The 20,716-nt window shown below is 43.7% G+C and overlaps 1 protein-coding gene across 9 annotated transcripts in view; it reads right to left on the bottom strand.

Moving 5' to 3' along the window:
- The window catches only part of RGS3 (regulator of G protein signaling 3), a 276,636-nt gene that overhangs the window by 23,973 nt on the left and 231,947 nt on the right, over window positions 1–20,716 (bottom strand). For 4 of the 9 annotated variants that reach the window (XM_085854601.1, XM_085854599.1, XM_085854600.1 and 1 more), the window contains one exon: window positions 7,051–7,133. The exons of 1 other annotated variant lie outside the window; for it this stretch is intronic. In XM_085854601.1, coding sequence (XP_085710727.1) covers window positions 7,051–7,133 — 83 coding nt within the window. Of the gene's footprint in view, window positions 1–2,236; window positions 2,970–4,150; window positions 4,496–7,050; window positions 7,134–11,832; window positions 12,167–20,716 lie in introns of those variants that run through there. 4 more of the 9 variants (XM_085854607.1, XM_085854602.1, XM_085854603.1 and 1 more) reach the window with 4 other exon arrangements.

Genomic DNA, 20,716 nt, shown 5'->3' with positions numbered 1-20,716 from the left:
CTATGTGAACCAGCAACCATGTGAACCAGCAGCCATGTGAACCAGCAACCATGTGAACCAGCAACCATGTGAACCAGCAGCCATGTGAACCAGCAACTATGTGAACCAGCAACCATGTGGACCAGCAGCCATGTGAACCAGCAACCATGTGAACCAGCAGCCATGTGAACCAGCAGCCATGTGAACCAGCAACCATGTGAACCAGCAACCATGTGAACCAGCAGCCATGTGAACCAGCAGCCATGTGAACCAGCAGCCATGTGAACCAGCAACTATGTGAACCAGCAGCCATGTGAACCAGCAGCCATGTGAACCAGCAACCATGTGAACCAGCAGCCATGTGAACCAGCAACCATGTGAACCAGCAGCCATGTGAACCAGCAGCCATGTGAACCAGCAGCCATGTGAACCAGCAACTATGTGAACCAGCAGCCATGTGAACCAGCAGCCATGTGAACCAGCAACCATGTGAACCAGCAGCCATGTGAACCAGCAACCATGTGAACCAGCAGCCATGTGAACCAGCAACCATGTGAACCAGCAGCCATGTGAACCAGCAACCATGTGAACCAGCAACTATGTGAACCAGCAACCATGTGAACCAGCAACCATGTGAACCAGCAACCATGTGAACCAGCAGCCATGTGAACCAGCAACCATGTGAACCAGCAGCCATGTGAACCAGCAACCATGTGAACCAGCAGCCATGTGAACCAGCAGCCATGTGAACCAGCAGCCATGTGAACCAGCAACCATGTGAACCAGCAACCATGTGAACCAGCAGCCATGTGAACCAGCAGCCATGTGAACCAGCAGCCATGTGAACCAGCAACTATGTGAACCAGCAGCCATGTGAACCAGCAACCATGTGAACCAGCAGCCATGTGAACCAGCAGCCATGTGAACCAGCAACCATGTGAACCAGCAACCATGTGAACCAGCAACCATGTGAACCAGCAACCATATGAACCAGCAGCCATGTGAACCAGCAGCCATGTGAACCAGCAACTATGTGAACCAGCAACTATGTGAACCAGCAGCCATGTGAACCAGCAACTATGTGAACCAGCAGCCATGTGCTGCACCATAAACGATGATAAATAGATAGCCCCGATGTAAAAACCATGTGTGTGGAGCAATGTGGCCGTGATACTGTGCAATCATTAATTTCCAGGGTTGATCAGTAAGTGTTTGGCCTGACATAAAGCATCATGCATTTGTTATATGGACATAAAGCATCATGTGGGACTTCCAATTGCCATTTCATTTGTGTCGTTTGAAAAACACAGCACAATTTAGCCATTTATACAAGTAAATGTAATCGAGATGTTAACGAATAAACAAATCGTGATGTTTAAATCAATGTTTTTGTCAAGTTTCTCCTTTGTGGTGTTCAAAATGTGCTTCACGTGATGCTCTGCGGGATGTTCTCGAACATCTCAATAAATTTCCATCATGAATCGAATAAAGGATTGTCCGATCAATTTTGTTTTATTTTTTTTTAATCCTTAATCATATTATCGCAAGAAAAGGAGGCAGTGGGTGCCGTTCCCCCGAGAGCCTCTTCTTTTGGAGGTCATTCCGTGACGACATGAAAGGGAAAGATCAGACTAAAGTATATCCACAGGATTGTAAAATGGCAGTGCCCAATGCTGACGTCCTTTGACGTCACAGAGCCCTTCATTTATAGTCACCTCCAGTATGGAAGCACAAATGGACAAAATGAAAGATTGCATGTGACATTCAGTCGAGTGATCCGATATAAATCACAACTCGGGTGACATTCATCAACTCCAAACCGGCACCTCCTGTACGTATATTGGTCATTTTTAATTTGTTGCACGTTTGATAATGCAACAGCATACAAATTTTAATCTCTAGAGAAGTCATTGTTTAGTATGCAGCTTGTGGCTGCTGGTTGCAGCATTGATGCGAGCATGACTGTGCCACTGATGCAGTGTTCCCTGTTTCCAGTAAGATGATACTCATTTTGCTGATGTCGGAAGGATGACAGACTGAGTCAACGCACCTGATGTTATTTAAATGACATGGGTTAGCGTTAGGGTTTGGTAGGGTTAGGGTTAAGTAGGGTTAGGGAGGAGAATGGGTGGGGTATGAGGAGGGAAGGGGTGGGGTCGGAGTCTGGAGGGAGTAGGGTGTGGTGGGAGGAGGGTCCCGGCTTGTCTGGCAACACCGGGTACCTTTGCTGGTAGATAAATAATTCAACAACAAAAAATTGATAGCAATTTCTTTAATTTCCATAAAATATAGAATTCACATAAAATCCTTTCTTAACAACCCATGTTATCCGTACGGCATCAGAAGGTTAAAAAATGACTTCTCAAACCTTACATCGTTCAATGTTAAACAAAATAAGACGAATGAAGAGCTAGTCTTGCTCTGGAAGGCTGGTGTCGATCTACGTCGGTGGACATGTCGAACAAATGATGAAAACAACACAACGTTGATGGAGGTATGCTGACAGCCATAGGAAGGAATAAGCCGACACCCACTTCATCAGCTTGTTGGCAAAACAAATAGTGATCAAGGCTGAACAAACAGCAGGCCCGGTCAGGCCCAGCTTCAGGCAGTTATGAGGCCCAAGTTGGGTGGCAAGGCAGACAAAATGGCAGTGGACATTGACAGGCATACACAGCGAGTGAAGGCTGGCCGTATTGAAACCCAGGTCGAGCCTGCTGTCAAAAGTGCATGCAGTTGGTGGGTGCGGCCTAAAAGTGCAGCACGGGCACCGAATGACGACAGCACATGATATAGTCACTGAAGCCTGGCCTGCTGTTAGTTCAGCCTTGAGCTGTCGTCGTTTCCCCGTTATCCAATGGATCATGGCCGACAAAGGATCAATGCCTGAAACTTCAACTTCTCCTTGCTTCCCACGGTAGTTTGCATACTTCGATCAACGTTCTGTTGATTCCATCCAAATAAAGGGGAAGCTTGAAATTTGTGCAACTCTGCAATGTTTGTCGCAAGCATTTCTTTTTGTCATATCAGTAATAATATAATTTGTGACATATCAGCTTATGACTGTGACATTTGTCATTACCTTGAGTATGTTTGGGGAAGCACAACACTTAACCTCACATTCCCACTTGGCATGATTCACACACAAACAAATTGCACATCTCCAACTTCCAGACATCACAAATGAATCACACTTGTCTAATCCTAATCCACTTATTATTCGTGTCAATATCACTGAACCTTCTCTTCGCTCATTGCTGCCTTACAAGTATGAATCCAAATGAAGTTTAAACCAATCAACGGTCCCTGCTGCTGTCACCTTCCCATCCCCTTCTGTACATTAATACCTCTTTGTGTAAAATAGCCTGGTTTGGCTACATTCTACATACTTTTCACTCTCCAACTATATTCTCTGATTCTACACCACTGTCGATCTTGGTATTGTTGCGAATTCGCGCCCGCCGGCGTGCGGACGGCCACGTAACTCGGATCGCGGCACGTCGCCCACTGGACGGACAATTCAGTCGTGACCCTCTCGGACCAACGCCGGGAGCTAGTCACGGGTGGGGGTTTAACCTCACCACGATCGTGCCAATGGCCCAGCCACGCAGGATAGGGTCGCTCGCCAAATTCGATCTACCTAAGTACCTGCGCGAATGGTCGACCGGGCGATCGCACCTCGCCGCAGGTCGACTCCGGACATGGGCCGCTTGGGTGGCCCGTTCCGTGCTATCGGGATAACCGAGTGGTGTTATCGCCGACCTGGACGGTTCAGATTAATTAGCGGCGTATTAAGCCCACTACGAACCCTTTACGTGAAGCAGGATGGAGGGTCAATAAAGAAAAGACGAAGCGAAACGGGAAAACAGTTCACACAAAACACATTTATTTCGCGACACACGGAAAGCACACATATACAGCCAAACAGTCAAAATGCACATATAGCAGTTAAAACAAAAGAAACAATGACGCAGAGTTACTACCGAATACGCGTACACACGGCAACACTTATACAGTTCTACTTTACAGACGGCGCCAACACACATTCACTCAAAAGGAAAGGAAAGAAGCCACCCTCATAGACAAGGGGGCAGACAGGCCTGGAGGCCAATATGTGCGCGTGACCTGGAGGAGCAGCCAGGTCCGCGAGACCGGGGGGGGGGGGTCCTACCCGAGTCCTCGTGACGCGTTGGCGGACGAGCCGCAGATGTGGCCGCGTGGATGTGCCCCAACTCTGTGCTGCTTGGCGGGTTTCGTTGGCACGACCTTTGGAGTGGGGTGGGAACGGGGCCCCCTTTTTGCACTATCTCAGCGCGGGGGAAAGGGGGAATTGTTGATGCCCTGGGGGAGGAGAATGGCTGGCTGGCTTGGGTCCCGTGACGAGCGATCTCACACTGCGACCTCGTCGCCGACCTTCTCGCCTCCGACCCGAGCTCCTTTGCCTCTTCCCGCAACTCTCCTCAGCCGACTGCAGAATCCAACTCGCTGCCACACCGATGACTCGACTCACTCTGCCCTGCCGACACACACTGGTACTGCCACACTCTGCCACGATTCGCCTTGCGCTCGCCATTTTATAGGCCGGCAGGAGAAAACAATATGCAAATATCCGGATCAGGATGACCTCGGGGGCGGAGCCACGCTCGCCCATTGGTCGGAGGAAAGGGGGCGTGAATTTCCCCTGATCCTAGAATTTGCATATATCGATTTCACACAGACGCGCCTGGAGGCGGGGCCAAGCCGCTCCGCGCTTGCTAATTTGACGGATCTGAAGTGGGCGTGTAGCTTTCTTGATCCGAATTCTCCTTCGGAAAGGCCGCTATTTGCGCTCGCGGCTCGGTGCGTATTGCTGAAAGGAGCCCGAGACAGCCGACGCTCAGTGTTCACAGGTGGTGCGGGAATGGCCGTAGAAGGAGAGAGGTGAGGGTGGTGGAGGGTTTATCGGTGGTGGTTTGATGGTTATGGTGCCGTTTGGGAATGACGGTGATGCGATGTTTGCGGGATTGAGTTGTGAAGGTAAAGGTCGTGGCTGTTGGCGTTGTTGTTGTAGCGTGGTTGTAGTTGGTGACGATGGCTGGCGTGGTGGTTAAGGTGGTTGTTGTGTGATGGCGGTTGAGACGTGGTTGGTTCAAAATAAAGATAGAACAGAAAAACGGCTATCTCAAAGCGTCGCAGCCTGAATGAGTCACATAAATTCCCTCCAGACAACGGATTTGGGGCTAACTACACATGTACTTAGAGATATCTCACCTACGTGCCCTTCATGGTGTAATGCGAATTTCCACAGCCGTCACAGTATATATATTTTCAAAAGTCCACACCCTCAATTTATAAAATAACCAGACAGTTGACATCAGACCATATGCATGGTGCTGGCAAATCATTAGGGTGGTGGGCATGGGATCCAAGGATGCTGAGTTCAGAATCACACTTTCTGTTGAATTAATACCAGGTGGGGTTGACTCTGCCTGTCATCCTTCCGAGGTTGGCAAAATGAGTGCCAGCTTGGTGGTATCCTGTGTCAGAGTGCCGACCGATCCAGGATTGTTCCCAATAGCCAAGAAGACTGCTTAGGCAGCACCAACGCTCTGCACAGAGTATGATCCCAATGGATGGACGGATGGACATCAGATCAAAGGATGGGAGAGAAAATTTTGACTTGCTTGTGTTTCCCCCCTTTCCATTTTGTTTCATTCCCTTCTACTCGAGCTCTTCCATGAGCCTCGACCACGTAAACAGAAAGTGCTGCACTACGACTGCATATAACATTAGCAAAGTTATATAATATTTTGTATGCAGTCTGTAGCTGCTGTTTGCCTCATTTCTGGGAGCATGGCTGTGCCACTGATATAGTGCCCCCATGTTGCCAGGAAGCTGGTACTCATTTTGCCGACCTCTGAAGGATGACTGGCTGAGTGAACCCACCTGGTGTTATATAATGGCTCGCAGGGGCTCAAATTCAATGCCTGAAGATCTTTAGCCAGCCACCTTAACCGTTAAGCCAACATCAAGTTAGCCTCGTTGCCCAAGTAGGAATCATTTCTTTCTTGTTTTTGGCCATTGCAAAGCAAATTTGAAGATCAGGTTTTATATTTGCAATGTTTTCCTACATTAGCTAAAGGTGGTTGGCTTGGGACCTCAGGGTCCTGAGTTTGAGCCCCTGTTTTTAACGTTGAAATAACACCAGGTGGGGTTGATTCAGCCTGTCATCTTCTGAGGGCAGTGACATGAGTACCAGTGTACTGGGGTAATAACCATTCAGGATAACCTGTGTCAGAGTGGCGACCTGTCCAGGATTGGACTTCTTGCCAATGAAACTGCCTCAGCAGCCCTTTGCACCTTAATGGCATGAAAGGAATGGTATTATTATTATTATTATTATTATTATTATTATTAATAGACAGACAAACAATTAACAGACTCATGTGATCATCATATCTCAATTTGAAGAGGGGATAAATCCTATTGGCACCCAACATGGTGTTAACCAAACTGGGGGCTTATATTTTAGGTCCTGTCCTCCATTCTTCCATTCAATCCCGTCCAACAGTATGTATGTAGCCCCTACCCGAAAATAACTCGACACATTTCTTTCGTATCCGGCACATGTATGCAATAATATCTAGGCAGCAGGAAAGTCAAATTATTTTGGAATCGGAGGCAATTTGGAAATTTTAACCTCGATGGAAAAGAATAGTACAAGGTTCTTCATGCTTTTAGGAACCTTTATTTATTTATTTATTTACCCTCGACCATCTCCACTGCCAACACACAACTTTTAATTATTTATTTATTTATGTACAATACATCATTTCAACCATTAACATACGTAGCACCTTGAATTATGTTTTCTCAGCTGCACTTTACCATCTCCGCTACCAACACACAACTTTGAATTATCTATTTATATACACTTGACCGTAAACTTTATATTTTCGACTTCCAACTTAATGGTCAGCCCTTGAAGTACAAGTGAGCATAAAAAAAACAGTGAGTGCAAAATAACACCAGTGTGGAAGATTCTGAGTGTGTTGTCGCATGAGTGTACTCCAAAACTCCAGAAATTCTTACCTTCCCTTCCTGTTTCCCCACTCATCCTCTGTGCCATTGAGACCCATGTCACTGCTGTGTGAGGACAGCGTTTGTGAAGATGACTGTGTGACAAAATAATTCATCAGTATGAGGAGACTGGCAAGGTGTACCAAAGGAAATGACACTGCCACTCATGTTTAACCGTCATGACTATATTCTCTGTGTGAGTTCAAACTTGCTTAACATTCCAGAAACATGCCTGCATGAATATGATTGCTGAAGATGTTAAGTCAGTTGTCATGCACACTATGGGGAAAAATGTGCATATATATATATATATATATATATATATATATATATATATATATATATATATATATATATATATATATATATATATATATATATATATATATATATATACACACACACACACACACACACACACACACACACACACACACACACACACACACACACACACACACACACACACACACACACACACACACACACACACACACACACACACACACACACACACACACACACACACACACACACACACACACACACACACACGCACACACACACATAGATATGTACACACATACACCATCATCATAATCATGCTCATGCACACATCGTCTTTTGTAGAAATGACATGCTCGATGCAGAATGTCGGTTCAGCCAAAGCACTTTCTTGGTTAAAGTTACAATCCTGGATTGATCGCTACTCTGACACGGGAAGTCAGGGTAGGAATATGGAATCTGGTTTAGGTGATAGCGATAGCTCGCAGACTTTTCGCAAAGGACACTATGGGTTCTTTAATGTCCACCAACTAATACCAACGGCTGGAACTCCCATTTAAGGCCCATGCAAGGGATGGCACACACATTGCCCTGCCTGGGAAACACCAGGATGATAGTCTAAAGCTTGGCCGAGAGTCAAATCCAGGCTCCACAGCTCAGAGGCGAGTGTGCGTGTGCATACCTCGAGGTCGTGGCCATCCTGCCAGATATATGCATATATATATATATATATATATATATATATATATATATATATATATATATATATATATATATATATATATATATATATATATATATCCAATCGTGTGGTATGCTTACACATTGTAAGCAAAAACGAACTGTGCTTCATTTCGTACGTGGGTACATAATAAATAGCAGCAGGTTCAGCTTGACCTCCCATTGTCGAGGAATGCTCACCTGCCGTGAGCACAACACGGCTGGACTTATTTTTAGATATTTTCATTTTGTGGATGCTTTCCTATGGTTGTGTGATTTGTCCCTGGAGTAATGGCTTTGATGTCCATAGGCAGGCAAAATTTCAGATTTCTGTCACCCAGCAGGAACCAAACATGAATATTAGTCAGTCAGTGAGCCAGTGAGGGGTTAGAATGATGATATATACATAGACCACTTTAATATCACTGAGGGCAAAACTAATATATATATATATATATATATATATATATATATATATATATACAGTAGACTAGGCGTAAGTCAGCAGCGTGTAACTCGTCACTTCGCCTAAGTCGGCAGCGTCAAAAAGTCCCGAATTTATCTCATGTTAAGTCCCTATGAATCAAGGGTCATCCCTCTGTAAGTCGTCATCTATAAGTCGTCACTTCGTCTAAGTCGTCAGATGTTGTCCGTTCCCACGTATTGGAAACTAAAGTAAATTACCACTAATAACTCGTCACATGGAACTGCTGCCTCGTGAGAATCCCGATTTCATGGAATCGTGATGCTCGCTCATTGTTTTACACCGCCAGTGATAGGCTATTTATAACTGCGTACACACGTTGATCGCACTGCAGGCAGGACAATGGCGACTAAGCGTAAGCTTACAACTAAAACCTACCAAGAAAATACAACATTATCCAGTTTTGCGAGGCAAAACCACTGATGAAGAAAACAGCCATAGCTGTTTGGATGTATTGTACATAGAAGTTGGACATCAAACGGCAGACATTGAACGATATCTTGAAGAATAAGGGCACGATGTTTGGACAAGTGGAGAAGATCGCGAGGCCGGTGGTAAGTGTGAAACGCGTGAAACGTGTGTCCTTTGAAGATGTCGATGACGCGCTCATCATCTGGTTTCGGCAAATGTCGGCTCAGCCAAATATTCTGTTGGACGGTGAAATGTTGCTGCTGAAGGCACGTAAATTCGCTGCGGACCTTGGGCATGATGATGCCGAGACCTTGCCGATGCACTGGATAGACAGATTCAAAGTGAGGTGGGAATCGGCAAGGTCAAGAAGTGCGGCGAATCAGGCAGCGTGGATTCGGCAGTGGTGCACCACTGGAAGGATGGCAAATTGAAAGACATCTTGGAAAGGTATCAGCCTCGGGATGTGTACAATGCCGATGAGACTGGGCTTTTCTGGCAGATGCTGCCAGAAAAGTCTCTGGGGTTCGTTGGTCAATCCCATCATGGTGATAAGCAGGCGAAGTTGTTGTCTTGCAGTTGTTCATTATCTTTACTTTTGATAAACTGATTCATGAATTCCATCTTTGCTTGATGACTTTCCAACTCACCAATGAACCCCCACCTATGCCCCGAGGATTGTGTTTTCCTTTTGGTACAATAGCCGGCTCTCACACATATTGTCCAGGCCACGCACGACTTCATCCTTCACCCCACAGTCATCATGAATGTTCGCATACGTGTAAGTCGTCACATTTCTAAGTCGTCACTTTTTTCTCGGTCGCGATGGTGACGACTTACGCCTTGTCTTCTATATATATATATATATATATATATATATATATATATATATATATATATATGCATATATAAACATATATAAACACCTATAAACACATACATATATATCTAGATACGAAAATAAATAAATAAATATATATCTTCTTCTTCTTTCGGCTGCTCCCTTTTTTAGGGGTCGCCACAGCGGATCATCCGTATGATCCGCATAGTGATTTGGCACATGTTTTATGCCGGATGCCCTTCCTGACGCAACCCTGGTCGCCTCCCAAAACACAGGGATATGGTACACCTATTTAACCGGGGTATACACCCAGCATATATATATATATATATATATATATATATATATATATATATATATATATATATATATATATATATATATATATATATATATATATATATACATATATATACATACATATAAATACACATATAGATATACATATATACACATATATACATATGTATACACACTTATATACATGTACACATATATACATATATCTTCTTCTTCTTTTTCTTTCGGCTGCTCCCGTTAAGGGTCGCCACAGCAGATCATCCGTATGATCCGCATAGTGATTTGGCACATGTTTTACGCCGGATGCCCTTCCTGACGCAACCCTGGTCACCTCTTACGACACAGGGATATGGTACACCTATTTTAACCGGGGTATACACCAGCCCAGTACACTGGTACTCATTTCGCCGACCTCGGAAGGATGACAGGCTGAGTCAACCCCCTGGTGTGTTAATTCAGTGGCCCAACGGGGCTTGAACTCAGGACCTTTTGGATCCCAAGCCGCTGCCCTAACCACTGCGCCAACACCAGGCTTTATCTCAACATCAAAGTATATATATATATATATATATATATATATATATATATATATATATATATATATATATATATATATATATATATATATATATATATATATATATATATATATATATATATATATATATATATATATATATATATATATATATATATATATATATATATATATATATATATATATATATACACACACATATATACAAATACACACACATATATATACACATATACATATATACATATATACATACAAACATACAAACATATGTACATATACACATACATTTATACATATACACACATATATATATATATATATATATATATATATATATATATATATATATATATATATATATATATATATATATATATATACACACATATATACATATGTATATATATACACATCCATACATATATATATATATATATATATATATATATATATATATATATATATATATATATATATATATATATACATATATATATATATATATATATATATATATATATATATATATATATATATATATATATATATATATATCTATATATACATCTACAGTATATGTATTTCTTCGTTTTGCCCTCAGTGATATTAAAGCAGTCTCATGGCCAGAAGCTGGGTGGGTTGCGTTCGCTTTCCCATTGGAGGTCAGGGTAAGGACTGGGAAATTTGTGCAGGGTGTCGGCAATAACTCGCATGCTCTCCCCTACAGATGCCGTGGATTTTTTTTACCTTTCACCAACGAATCCTATCCAGGTGGAACACTCAGCTTAACATCCATATTTGGAACGGCACTCTGTGATATAATGCAATGCCTATGACGCACCAGTTTGACCGTTTATAGTCGGGCCGAGAATCGATCCATGACAAGAGAACTCTACGTTTGCACCATCCAGTCGATACAAACATAACCCAGTCACTAATCTGTTGCATAACAAATTGTCAAACATGATTGTATTCAATGAAGGACATCAATCAGTTCATGAATAAAGGCTGAGTTAAACTTCTGACATGGATTTCAGAGTTATGAGAAAGGAGATTCATCATGAAATTTGTTTTAGGCTTTGGTCAGAACAGGGAAAAGTAAAATCTGGTTATATCTGCTATGTCATGATGTCGTTGGATATCAAATCCATCACACATGTTGTCTTCCTCTGAAATACACACACATAAGACAACAACGTGCTGCAATGAACTCACCACAGTATTCATCAGGAGAACCTGAGTTACTTCCACTCCCGTTGTCATTCACGATTTTTGATGTTTCAGATTTCGAAATGGTTCCAAAAAGGCGGAGCACAAAAATCCTGTTAACTTGGTCCTGATATATATTTCCAGGTTCTTCACAGTTAACAGATGTCAGAGATGGACAATTTTGAGTGAACTGTTCACATAATAAAATCCATCTTATTGGACGAGTAAATGCGTCGAAGAAACAATCACAAGAGCCCGTGAACCGAACACAAAGGATGAGGCCTGGAGTGAAGAATTTAGCAGACACACATTTCCCAACACCTGGTGCATGTCACAACCTGATCTCAAGCCAGAAGTCACATTCTGAAGAAAAGGGTGTGGGAAGGAGGTGGGGCTATATAAACAGACAAAATTGGATCTGAGCAGATTGGCTAAGCGTCATGCCAGATGATTCTAGGATTGGCCAGCACTGCATGCTCACATCACTTGGTGGCCACGTGCCACAGTCTTGCAACAGCAGCCTCTCTAGAGACTGATCTCAGCCATGGCTCTGAGCCATTATCCCTCCGATTGTGATAACTGCGCAAGCCTAGTTTAGCCAACTAGTTCCAGAAAGATTTATATCCTAAGATTATCTTATGAAAATGGGTGGACGTGTAAATTGACTTGGTGTCCTTCTGTCCTGGAAACAATTCAGATGCACAAGTAAACTTTCTGCTTTGTGCTGCTGCATATGACATGAGCTCATTTCCATTTCTGACAGAATTAAAATACATTTTCATTCATCAAGAGTTCTGCTAAGTCTGGTGTTGGCTTAGCGGTTAAGGTGGCTGGCTGAAGATCTTAGGGCATTGAATTTGAGCCCGGAATCATGTATATATATCCTGGTGTTGGCGCAGTGGTTAGGGCAGCGGCTTGGGATCCAAAAGGTCCTGAGTTCAAGCCCCGTTGGACCACTGAATTAATACACCAGGAGGTTGACTCAGCCTGTCATCCTTCCGAGGTCGGCGAAATGAGTACCAGTGTACTGGGCCGGTGTATACCCCGGTTAAAATAGGTGTACCATATCCCTGTGTCGTAAGAGGCGACCAGGGTTGCGTCAGGAAGGGCATCCGGTGTAAAAACATGTGAAAATCACTATGTGGATCATATGGATGATCCGCTGTGGCGACCCCGAACGGGAGCAGCCGAAAGAAGAAGAAGAAGAAGAAGAAGAATCATGTATGTATATATATATATATATATATATATATATATATATATATATATATATATATATATATATATATATATATATATATATATACATACATATATTTGTATATATTCCTCAGATCACAGTGTGGGTCCCCTCCTCTGGCGGCAAGACCAAATGAATACTGCTGAGTAGTCATTGTTCTGCAGTAAGTGGGTGACATGTTCAATTTCGGTCCGTCATGTGTCCTGATCACTGCAGTACAATTTTGCCTGGTCAAACAAGGTTCATGCACAAGACCGTTTGTGCAGAGTCGGGTGACCATTGTTGTAGTTAAGCACCCAGTCTGTCTGCATGGGTTTGCGGAACACCTGGCTGCTGAAATGTAGAGCTGTTGCATGCGTTTCACCCACATCCAGAAAAGCAATGAAGCCGGCTTGTTCGAGTTCATGAGTGAACTGTATGACAGGTAAGATGCTGTTGATGTGGGTTTGGAACCTGCCAAAGCTATCTTTCTTGATGATGGTGAAAGTGTCATCCACATAGCGGAGCCAAAGTTTGGGCATGTTCTCACCCCCTAATGCCTGTTGCTTGATGTGTTGCGTTCCTAACTCTACGATCAAGTCTGATATGGAAGAGTCCATGGGTGTGCTTTGATGTTGATGGTAAATTTGACCCCCAAATCAAAAGTATGTGTACGTGAGGCACAAGTCCAATAGTGAAAGTAGCTGTGTTGGACTGAGTCGGCTGTTATCTGCCAGGTATTGGTCTGCAGTGATGGTGGCCTCGAGGGTTGACCTTGCTATTTCGCTGGTAGCGGCACATTGTCATAACCTGCGACACACCTTCACATGGGAAAACGTGGTCGTGAAAGCCTCAGCACCTGGGCGGGCCAGCCGGGAAATTCTAGAAGCATGGCATTTGGGAACACAGTCGATTAGCCATCATATTGACCTGCATGCAGCCTATCAAGGACTATGCAATCACCCACAGCCCCCACCGGTGAGTGTGAGAGTCAGGCCCAATACATGGACCCGGGGCAGACATCAAACATGCGACACCAAAACCAGTGACCCAAGCATTCGAACCGGAAGCAAATCCATCCACCAATCCCACTCTTTTTTATTAAATCTGTCCCAAACCTCATGCCGATTGGTCCCCTTCACAGCCCAATCATGACATGTTGTTGTTTCCATGGGGCATAATAAGTACAGACAATGTCTCTGCAGCTACACGTGTGGTTTATTATTGTTACCTCTGAGTGAAAGTAGGAATATAGTATTCTTCGAAAACGTCAGGATTTTAACAAATAATTTTATCATTCTTTTAGGCTCAGTGTGCTTTTATTCTCCATACAAGTATGCCTCCTGAGCTGCCTATTTTTAGTCTTTTATGTGTGTGTGTATATATGTATATGCTGTTACTACCTCCCAGCCTGGTAAATCAGGAAAGCACAATTCGTGTCCTGTAACAGCCAAAACTGCGTGATCTGGAACAGTAATGTCCATCTGCCACATGAGAACATAAACCTCTGCTTTACTGCCTCACCAACCAGGACGTACATGAAGTAATCCCAAATTCCCTACTTAACTAAAGGCCCAATCACACCTTGACGTTTTAGCCAGCTTATGCCGATTTTTGAAAAATCTGTCTAAAACGCTGGTACACGTCGAATACGTTATGGGTAAGTTTTGGAAACATTGAGAGCATGCTGAAAAACTGCCATACGTCGTCGTACGCTGGCTTTCATCGTTGTACTTTGCGGTTGTCCTCAAATTTTCCATGCTTGAAATTTTACGACTTATGCCAGTGTATGACTTACAAGTTCCGCTACTCTGGCCATAAGTTGTAAGCACGTTATGCGATCGTTGACACACGTCGACACACGTTACTTGTAAGTTAATCATAAGTCGAAACACGTCGAGGTAATGTTTAGCGTACCCGAAACTTATTTCTAACCTATGAGTAACGTGTTGTCGGCACATTACGCGATCGTTGACACACGTCGACAAAAGTTACTTGTAAGTTACTCATACGTCGAAACACGTCAAGGTAATGGTTAGCGTCAGTGTTCCAGACTCCCTGGTTTTTAATTTTTTTATTTATTTATTTTTTCTTAGCGATGACGGTGATGTTGACACTTCGATTTCTAGTGCGGTTATGATTTAAATCGTTGAGCGGCAGCCTATTAATTATATTATATTATAACCGCACTAGAAATCGAAGTGTCACCATCACCGTCATACCGAAGAAAACAAAATAAAACCAGGGAGTCTGGAACATTGACGCTAACCATTACCTTGACGTGTTTTGACTTATGAGTAACTTACAAGTAACTTTTGTCGACGTGTGTCAACGATCGCATATCGTGCGTACAACTTATTCCCATCGCATGCGGAACGTGTGAGGCATACGGCAAGTACGTCGTAAAATGTTTATCACGTTTAAAAGTACAAGACGTACTCCACTTAATACGACGTATGATAGCATACTTTAGCGTTCTATTCACGGATACCAAACTTATCCATACCGTATTCGACGTGCGCCAGCATTTTAGACACATTTTTCAGAGGTCGGCATACGCTGGCAAGATCGCCAAGGTGTGACTGTGATGTTGACACTTCCATTTCTCCGGCGGTTATGATTTGAATCATTGTGCGGCAGCCTTTTAATAGGCTACGCCACGTGATCGTCGGCGATACGTGCAGCGCGCTATGCATAAGTTAGACTATCGTTGGGCATAGGTTGTGAACGCTGACAACAGGTTAATCATTCGTTGGTATAAGTTATCTATAAGACAACGAAACGTTCTGTGTCCATTACTAATATGTTATGCATATGACCAATTCGTTATGAATATGTCCGAATCTTAAAAAAAAAAACATCAAAAGTTCAGCGTAAGTCAGCGTTTTACATACATTTTGAAATGTTGCCATTGCTGGCTAAAACGTCAAGGTGTGACTGGGCCTTAAGGGAGGTAAAGATCATGGGAAAGGAGATAAGATCTTTTGTTGAAAGTGCTATCGAAACATGATGCTATACTTTGTGAAATAGAAAACAAACGAACAAAAAAACAGGTTTGTATGATAAATCTTTGTGAAGAAGATAAATACATCGTGGTAAAGAAGACGAACAAGTGTAGCATTTCTGAAGGATATACAGCACGGATAGAAAGTCTACACCCCCCCCCCCTTTCAAAATTCTCACCTTTTGTTGCCTTACATCCTGGAATTAAATTGCATCAAATCAGACTTTTTCCACCTTTATTTACACATTGCAACCCACAACTTCCAAGTGAAAAACAAATTCCACAAATTTCAGAAAATTAATTAAAAATACAAAACTATAATATTCTTATGGATTTTAGAATCCGGTCTGATGAATGCATCCACACATCCAGGTCCTAAGACAGTTATTTCCTGAAATGCATGTTCAGATTAGCCCCATCCCCATGTCTAATGGGATCTTAAATGTGATGTGTTGAGAAGGGTAAAGGATAGATCCCCTCTCTTATGGGAAGTTATTTTCTTTACGACAGACATATTTACACACATTTCTTTCACGAGCTCTGAAGCCTGCCCTCATTCTTCCTCAGTAACAATCTTTCGCGAGCTCAGACGCCCGCCTTTTATGAGAGTGCACGGGTCGTCATGGTAACCATGCACCAGTGGGGCGGGGTGAGCTTGGGGTGGACTGCACCCGCGGAAACGGCCCGGAGATATAAAACGAATGAGAGTTCTGAGGAGAAAAAGCAAAAGAGGAGAAAAGCAAAGGAGGAGAAAAAGTGAAAGAGGAGAAAAGCGAAGGAGGAAAAAAGTGAAAGGGGAGAAAAGTGGGAGAGAGGAAAGCAAAGGCGAGAGGAAAGCAGAGAGGAAAGAAAGCGGGGCGAAAGAAAGCCAGGGAGGGAGAAGAGAATGAGAAGTGCTTGGGCAAGCGAGCATGTGGTGCGCGTGTGGGTGTCTGACTAGCGCCAACAACGAGACAATTCGTCCTTCGCAGTGCTTGGGCAAGCGATCGTGTGGTGCGCATGTGGGTGTCAGCAGCGCCGCCAACAAGCAAGGCAGGTTTCGGTCACCAACAACACCAGGGTCTAAACCTGTGACAGACGATCTCGGTGCCCTCCAGACTTCGACTGGCATTCAAGGCTGTTCATGAGAGGGTGCACAGCAAAGCTGGGTGCTGGCGACGGACGTGTCACGCACGCACGCATTTCAGGACGTTTTCACTTCACGGATAACTACTCTCTGGTGAGCGAGAAGATTCTTCCCCTCCCCTTCCCCTGAATGATCCGTTGGTTACCCTTGTCTGTGTTTAGCTGTAAGTAAGTCAACCCCCGATAAGCATTTGCTCTTTGTCTCTTTCTTGGCATTTTGATTGATTTTGCTTTGAAATTTATTCTTTCATTTACCTCAGAAAATAAAAAGTTCTTTCCATTTATTAATTTTATTATTAATAAATTATTGGTCGATTTCCATCCTGTCCGTGTTTGTCCTTTCCTTCCATTGGTCAAGCATTGTCCGAACCGAGATAGACTGGGAGGTAATTACCACAGATTTGACCAAAAATCGTCGGCACGCACCAGCGGTTAAAACGCTCGGCCATCATAATTAAAATCTCATCAAGATAACATTGGTGCTTTGCCAAGGGTGCGCTCTCTGCTCAGGTAACCACGTGACCTCGAGCTAAACGGAATAATTACACGGCGGACACTGGAACTCGTGGTTGACTGGGTGGTGTTCGTGGTTTTAAAACAACCCACCGTACCACAACGTTAATTGTGAGCGGTTCCCCCAGGTGCGGCTCTTCCGAGGACAACTGGGGATTAATCCCCCTGAGTGACAAGCTGGTGTCTGAGTGACAAATGACAACCTGTGGCCGCAACAATATCTTGGTTGGAGAAGTGTCCATCCCCCACCCCCCCCTTTATAATTGCAAGTGTAAATTAGCTCAGATGTAACTAATCACCTTCAAAATCACACACCAAGTTAATTGGCCTCAACCCAGGTTAAATTGTAGTGCTTCTGGTTCTTTCAGAATGAAATGAGCTGTTCATGTTGGTTTCCTCCACTGGGTAGTGCATTTCACAACAAAGACTCAACCATGAGCCTCTAGGAGCTTTCAAAAGACCTCCAGGATAAAGTTGTGGAAAGGCACAGATCAGGGAATGGGTATAAAAATATTTCAAAGGACTTGAATATCCCTTGGAGCACAGTCACAAGACAATCATTAAGAAGTAGAAAGCGTATGGTACCACCAAGACCCTACCAAAATCAAGACGTCCCTCCAAACTGGATGACAAAGCAAGGAGGAGACTGATCAGAAAGACCATCAAGAGGCCAATGGCAACTTTGTAAGAGCTTCAGGCCTTTATGGCAAAGACTGGTCACTGTGTGCATGTGACAACAATATCCCAAGCACTCCACAAGTCTTGCTTATACGATAGGGTGGCAAGAAGGAAGCCATTACTCAAAAAAGCCCACCTTAAGTCCCGGTTGACATATGCAAAAAAATACACTCCAAAAATACACTACATTCTGAAGCCACGTGGCAAAAAGTTTTGTCGTCTGATGAAACCAAGATGGAACTTTTTGGCCTCAATGCAAAACGTTGCATTTGGTGCAAACCCAACACAGCACATCACCCAAAGAACACCATCCCTACTGTTAAGCATGGTAGTGGCAGTATCATGTAATGGGAATGTTTATCATCAGGGATTGGGACACTTGTCAGGATAGAAGGGAAATAGATAGAGCAAAATGCAGAAAAATCCTGGAGGAAATTCTGCTGCCCTCTGCAAGAAAGCTTAAATTGGGACGGAGGTTCACCTTTTAGCATGATAACGACCCGAAGCACACTGCCAATGCTACACTGGAGTGGCTGAGGAACAAAATGATAAATGTCCTTGAGTGGCCCAGTCAGAGCCCCGACTCAAATCCAATTGAAAATCTGTGGCATGACTTGAAGATTGCTGTCCATCAACATTCACCACACAACTCGTTTGAGCTTGAACAGTTTTGTGCAGAAGAATGAGCAAATATTGCACAACCATGGTGTGCAAATTTGGTGGAGACCTCTCCCAACAGATTCACAACTGTAAATGCTGTCAAAGGGGTTTCCACCGAGTGTTAACTCAGGGGGGTGGACACTTATCCAACCAAGATATTCTAGTTTTGTGTTTTTAATTAATTTTCTGAAATTTGTAGAATTTGTTTTTCACTTGGAAGTTGTGGGTTGCAATGTGTAAATAAAGGTGGAAAAAGTCTGATTTAATGCAATTTAATTCCAGGTTATAAGGCAACAAAAAGTGAAAATTTTGAAAGGGGGTGTAGATTATCTATAGGCACTGTACGAGGTCCAGCAAAAGAGTAACGGGACTGAGCCTGCTGTGTGCTCCACTTACACAAGTTGAATGAACGGGTTGCGTCACAGTTTTTCACAACATTCCAGCAATGTATATGATTGGTGATGGTTGACTGCGCTCATTGTGTGATTTTTTACAGGTCGTGCTTTACACGTTGTCTCGTCTGAGTCATCGCGCTATGAGTCGTGAGCAGAGAGCCAATCTGAAGTTTCTTGCCAAGCTTGGCAAAACACCTTCTGAATCCTTCGCAATGCTGCAGCAAGTCTATGGGGAAGAAACGATGTCACGTACACGTGCATTTGAATGGCACAAGAGGCTCAAAGAGGGACGGGAGGAGGTTGAAGACGATCCACGGTCTGGAAGACCTCCAACGAGCAGAACGGCGGACAACATCGAGCGTATGAAGCAGATGGTGCGCGCAGATCGTCGACTCACGGTGCGGATGATTGCTGAGGAACTTTTCATCAACAAGGACACTGTCTGGAGCATCATCACTGAAAATCTCCAAAATGTGCAAGGTGTGTGCAAAGATGGTCCCAAAGTTGTTGTCCGAGAACCAGAAACAGCAAAGAGTCATTGTCTGTCAAGACATTATGGAGCGCCTCGAGGACGATCCAGACCTGCTCGGGAGAGTCATTACTGACGATGAATCGTGAATATTCGAATATGATCATGAGACCAAACGGCAGAGTCGTCAGTGGAAAAGTCTGGCATCACCAAGACCAAAGAAAGCAAGGATGTCGAAGTCGAAGGTCAAGGTGATGCTCATCACGTTTTTTGACATTAAGGGCATCGTCCACTTCGAGTTTCTACCACAGGGTCAAACAGTGAATCAATATGTGTACAAGGAGATCCTCCGGTGCCTCATGAGATCAGTCTGGGACAAGAGGAGGGATCTGTGAGAGAACAATGCCAGGGTGCTCCACCATGACAACGCCCCTGCTCACAGTGCCCTGAGCATCCGAGAGTTTCAGGTGGAGAGGAGCATGCCAACTCTGGAGCAACCCCTGCATTCGCCAGACTTGGCCCCATGTGATTTTTTCCTTTTCCCCAAGCTCTTGGGGGTGATCAAGGGGATCCGATTTCCTGATGTGGAGGCCATCAAAAGGGCCGTGACGACGGAGCTCTGGAGGATTCCAGAAGCCTTCCGGGGGTGCATCGAAGCGTGGAAGAAGAGGATGGACAAGTGGGTGAGACTGGAGGGAAACTATTTTGAAGGGGACAAGCTGTGATTTCAATATATTTTTTGGAATAAAATTTCTGTGGTCAGTCCCATTACTTTTTAGACTGACCTCGCATAAGGGTTGAAATGCATTTTACAATGACTTTAAATG

This window comes from Eptatretus burgeri, chromosome 14 (assembly GCF_056783735.1).
Source record: "Eptatretus burgeri isolate ZD-2024b chromosome 14, Ebu_testis_v1, whole genome shotgun sequence".
Classification (NCBI taxonomy): Eukaryota; Metazoa; Chordata; class Myxini; order Myxiniformes; family Myxinidae; genus Eptatretus; species Eptatretus burgeri.
The sequence above is the reverse complement of the archived record's forward strand: the minus strand, read 5'-3'. Positions and strand labels throughout refer to the sequence as shown.